The 4,996-nt window shown below is 36.6% G+C and overlaps 1 protein-coding gene across 1 annotated transcript in view; it reads left to right on the plus strand.

Moving 5' to 3' along the window:
• The window catches only part of LOC111083447, a 5,079-nt gene extending 2,064 nt beyond the window's left edge, over positions 1–3,015 (plus strand). The window contains exon 2 of the mRNA XM_022379969.1: positions 2,603–3,015. Coding sequence (XP_022235677.1) covers positions 2,603–2,893 — 291 coding nt within the window. The 3' untranslated portion in view covers positions 2,894–3,015. The remainder of the gene's footprint in view (positions 1–2,602) is intronic.
• Positions 3,016–4,996: the final 1,981 nt, after the last annotated feature.

Raw genomic sequence — 4,996 nt, forward strand, 5'->3', positions numbered from 1 at the left:
GTGTGTGTGTGTGTGTGTGTGTGTGTGTGTGTGTGTGTGTGTGTGTGTGTGTGTGTGTGTGTGTGTGTGTGTGTGTGGAGAGAGAGAGAGAGTATCGAAACCCGGTTCTTGGCTATTTAAGCCCTCAGACTTTCCGCTGAATCACCGGATGGTTTGAACTGAAACGCTATTTTGTACTTTGACCAATCGCTTCGGAGCACATAGTACCAAGTATGGTTGAAACAGTAAAATATAAACCCAATCGACTAAAAATAAGCCCACCCTTCCGTTTGCTCAGCGGTAAGATCCGGGCTTATAACGCTAAATATCGTGGCTCGATACCCACGGTGAGCACAACGCAAGTAGCTCATTGTGTACTCTTGCGCTTGAAAAGAAATAAACCAAAAATAAAAACAACTACAAATCCCTATTTTGGCTCCATGCTGGTACCTAGAATTACATTTAGTGGAGTCAAAATAGGGATTTGTAGTTTCAGTAAATAATGTCTACAGTATCTCCAGCCTTGTTTTCTTACTTTTTTTACGATCCCCATTTGCAGGTTTTTAAGTTCCCAATTTTTTATTTATTTTGTTTGCTGGATTTTTTATGCTCAAATATATAGGCAAAGGATTACTTGATATAGTAGCTAACTTTATACATTGTATTGATAATAAACATAGCTAGTAGCCAGTCGATATGGTTCATGATGATTTACTGTAGCTATTGACTGTTTGATCGCTTTACTTCGAGATGTAAAATGCAGCTGGCGATTTGTTTGAGAATATAGTGAGCATTTATAGTTTATGTGTAACTAAATTCTATATATATAATACATAGCAATGGGTAAATATATGCCTAGACTAATACACAACCCCTATTAAGCGCGTATAAAATTTTACCAATAGAAAAGCAGCTTTTTCAAATAAAACATACGTCTAAAACATAACTTAAATTAAACCTTTATGTCCTTTAAAGTAATTATCCTACGAATGTGTGTAATAAAATTTATTATTATATACATTGATATTTTTTTACTCTTACATTTCATACATAATATAGAGGTTGGCTCCTTAAAAACACCGATTGTATAGTGTACAAAGCATTGAGTATCTGCATGTTACAGTCATCTAATGTCCATCTATTATTGGCTGGTAATGCCTGTTTCACCCTGTGCTTAAACTTTTTAAAGGAACACCAAATATTTGTAAGAAAGTTAACTTCAATGGGTAATGATGACATCGTTTACACTAGAATTATTATGTTTTTTAGCTTATTTAACACATAGAAGAAACAAATCGACTTTTCAATACCCCTACGACTTTTGCAGTACCTTATTTAGTATTCTACAAAAGGTTTGGGTACAATATATCAAGCATTTTTATTCTAGGCTGGCAAGAGAAGAAGAAGAAAAAAGAGGAATTACAAATAGGCCGTTTTGAGCGGATTTTCTTTTCCTTATAAATCTAACATGCGTTCTTTTTTGTGCATTTTTATATGTGTACAGCCTTAGGAGTCAATAGTAAAGGTTTTAAAGTTTGGTTTGAACTGAATCTTTACTGTTTAAGGTGCTTTTTGCCCGAACGTTCTATCAGGGTTTTGTATAATTCCTTGCGATCCCTTTTATGAAAATGAACACTATCGTAGTTCATGATACTTCACTAGCACACGATGTAGAATAAGTCACTAGCGTATAATGTATAAATCACTAGAAAACAATATGGAATAAGTCACTAGCGTATAATGTGGTTGATGATACTTCACTAGCACACGATGTAGAATAAGTCACTAGCGTATAATGTATAAATCACTAGAAAACAATATGGAATAAGTTGTTAGCGTATAATGTATAAATCACTAGAAAACAATATGGAATAAGTTGTTAGCGTATAATGTATAAATCACTAGAAAACAGTGTGGAATAAGTTGTTAGCGTTTAATGTATAAATCACTAGAAAACAGTGTGGAATGAGTCATTAGCGTTAATGTATAAATCACTAGAAAACAATATGGAATAAGTTGTTAGCGTTTAATGTATAAATCACTAGAAAACAGTGTAGAATGAGTCATTAGCGTATAATGTATAAATCACTAGAAAACAATATGGAATAAGTTCATTAGCGTATAATGTATAAATCACTAGAAAACAGTGTAGAATAAGTTGTTAGCGTTTAATGTATAAATCACTAGAAAACAATATGGAATAAGTTGTTAGCGTTTAATGTATAAATCACTAGAAAACAGTGTGGAATGAGTCATTAGCGTATAATGTATAAATCACTAGAAAACAATATGGAATAAGTTGTTAGCGTTTAATGTATAAATCACTAGAAAACAATATGAATAAGTTGTTAGCGTTTAATGTATAAATCACTAGAAAACAGTGTAGAATGAGTCATTAGCGCATAATGTATAAATCACTAGAAAACAATATGGAATAAGTCATTGGTGCGCATCATAGAAGAAATCACTATCACTCAGTTTCAAAAGCTAAACGCCTAGTTATCACACTATATATATCAACTAACCGTCCGAATCATAAAATTAAATGAAAAAAAAATTTCGTTACTTTTTATGACAATAAAATCTGTCTTATTAAAACATATTTTTATTTTGTGGTATATAGAACAACAATCCAAACTTGGAATATGTGAGAAGAGCGGGTCACCTTGAGAGTGCTCATCCAGAAACAGCTGCCATGGATTCAGGCCGTAATGGTATATTACGACCGTTTCCACACTACTCGTGGCCGAAACGCTACTTCGACGAGATCGACAGAGCCGCGATGGGAGGAGCGTTCAAAAAAAGAACATTCGACGAAATTGACACGGCTGCTTTTGGAGGACTGAAGAAACGAAACTTTGACGAAATCGACACGGCTGCGTTTGATGGAATCAAAAAGCGCGGAGCTTATTAGATTTCTGGTTAATTTCGTTCGACGTTGTAGGTTGGAAAATATGTTGTCGCTTATATATCATAATACAGAAATATAATGTCGTGCAGTTATTGAACACATAAATAAAAAGCAATTACTATGAATGAGTGCCGAATGATTTTTTTTTCTTTAGTTAAGCACAAATCTCCATAATGTGTTTATCTGTACTGTTCCCAACATACGGGTATCGAGAACCGGTTTTTAGTCTTAAAAGCCTTCAGATTTGCCGTTGTGCCACTAGGGAGGAAGGGGGCGGGACTAGGTGGCTTTAATAGCCTATTTGTCAATAGGTTTGTTTGTTATGAATTTCGCGCAGAGCTACACGAGGGCTATCTGCGCTAGCCGTCCCTAATTTAGCAGTGTAAGACTAGAGGGAAGGCAGCTAGTCATCACCACCAACCGCCAACTCTTGGGCTACTCTTTTACCAACGAATAGTGGGATTGACCGTCACTTTATAACGCCCTCACGGCTGAAAGGGCGAGCATGTTTGGTGGGACGGGGATTCGAACCCGCAGATTGCGAGTCGAGCGCCCTAACCACCTGGCCATGCCGGGCCTTGTCAGTAGGAAAAACTGAAAAATAACTCTTAACTTTACATATACAGTGTAATCATAAATTCAGACCTCTACTAGTTAAATAAATTATCAATGAAATATGTAATTTTTAACGATAAATTCAAGGAATAAATGGTTATCTATGGTCATGTCCAAAGTCTGAAAGACCAGGGGTGGCTTATTGGCCAGTAGGTCGGGTTGTGCTACACATTATAAAGACACAATAAATCCCGCTATTCAAAGAAGAAAAGTCAAGATAAAAACGCTCAGCACACTGGGACACATTATAAAGATACAGTCAATCCCGCTATTCAAAGAAGAAAAATCAGGCAGGTAGTAGGTGCTAACTGACTGTCCTCCTCGTGGTCAGCTGCTCTAAATTAGGGACGACTTGAACAATGGGATCTTGGGCCCGGCTGATAATGTTTCTCTGTAGTTAAGCACACAGCTGCACATTGGGCTACCTGTGTTGTGCCCATCACGAGTACTGAAACCTGGTTTTTAGCATTATAAGACCGTAGACTTACCGCTATACCACTGGAAGGCTCGTAAGGGTTGAAAATGCCAAGAAAACAGAGTCTGTGAAAAGTATAACTAAAAAAAACTATGTCGAAATGAGAAGTCGTATTGTCCACGAACCTCGCATGAATGACCATTCAATATTTTTAGTACATATTGCTACCGTTGGAAAGAAAAAGCGATAGACAAACTGAAAAAAATATGACATGATGTAAAATTGAGCACACACAATACACAAATTAGCAAGGGCCACTAGCAGCGCCATCGTTCGGCTTAAAATTAACTTAACCGTGGCAATACTTAACAATCAGGTAATATTTATGAAGAATAATATTTTTCAGTAACAAATATTCAAAGGAAGCATTACAAAAACTATACTGCCCATATTATTTGTAAGACACACAACACTTTCCCCTGGTACACCAAACATCCCCCTGACAGGGTGCTACACGTGTTTAGAACACTTCTCACATAAAAAATATGGAACATTCAGTTTAATTTGCGTGTCAAAAAAAATATATATTTGTCGGACTATCAAAAAAACTGAATTAGAGGCCATTCACAAAATCCTTATTAATGAGCATTACAAAACAGTCAATAGTTTGTGCAAGAACTTTAGATTCTGACCTATTTTCACCAGTACCTAATAGTCGGTGTTTAAAAGCAACAGAAGATTTGATCTGAAAAAGCTTGTTATGACGTTGCTCACCCAAAGTCGACTGCCAAATGGCATGAAGCCGCGCCTTGAAGACAGGACCGTAGTCCATGTACGGGACAGGCACGGCTGTGACGGCACCGGAGTAGACGGACTTAGCTGCGGTGTCATTGAGCTCGTTTCCGTTAATACCGACGTGGCCAGGGATCCAGAAAAACTAGATGGAAACAGAAGATAGAGAAAAATGGGCCAGTCGTTGTTGAATTTCGACAAGAACAGGTGAGAACTAACGTTAAAAGATTCCAAGGCCAGTAGAGAGCTAAGAGAATCAGTGTAAATAGTACAATCACTGTACT

Source organism: Limulus polyphemus, unplaced genomic scaffold (genome assembly GCF_000517525.1).
Source record: "Limulus polyphemus unplaced genomic scaffold, Limulus_polyphemus-2.1.2 Scaffold9552, whole genome shotgun sequence".
In the NCBI taxonomy this organism is placed as follows: domain Eukaryota; kingdom Metazoa; phylum Arthropoda; class Merostomata; order Xiphosura; family Limulidae; genus Limulus; species Limulus polyphemus.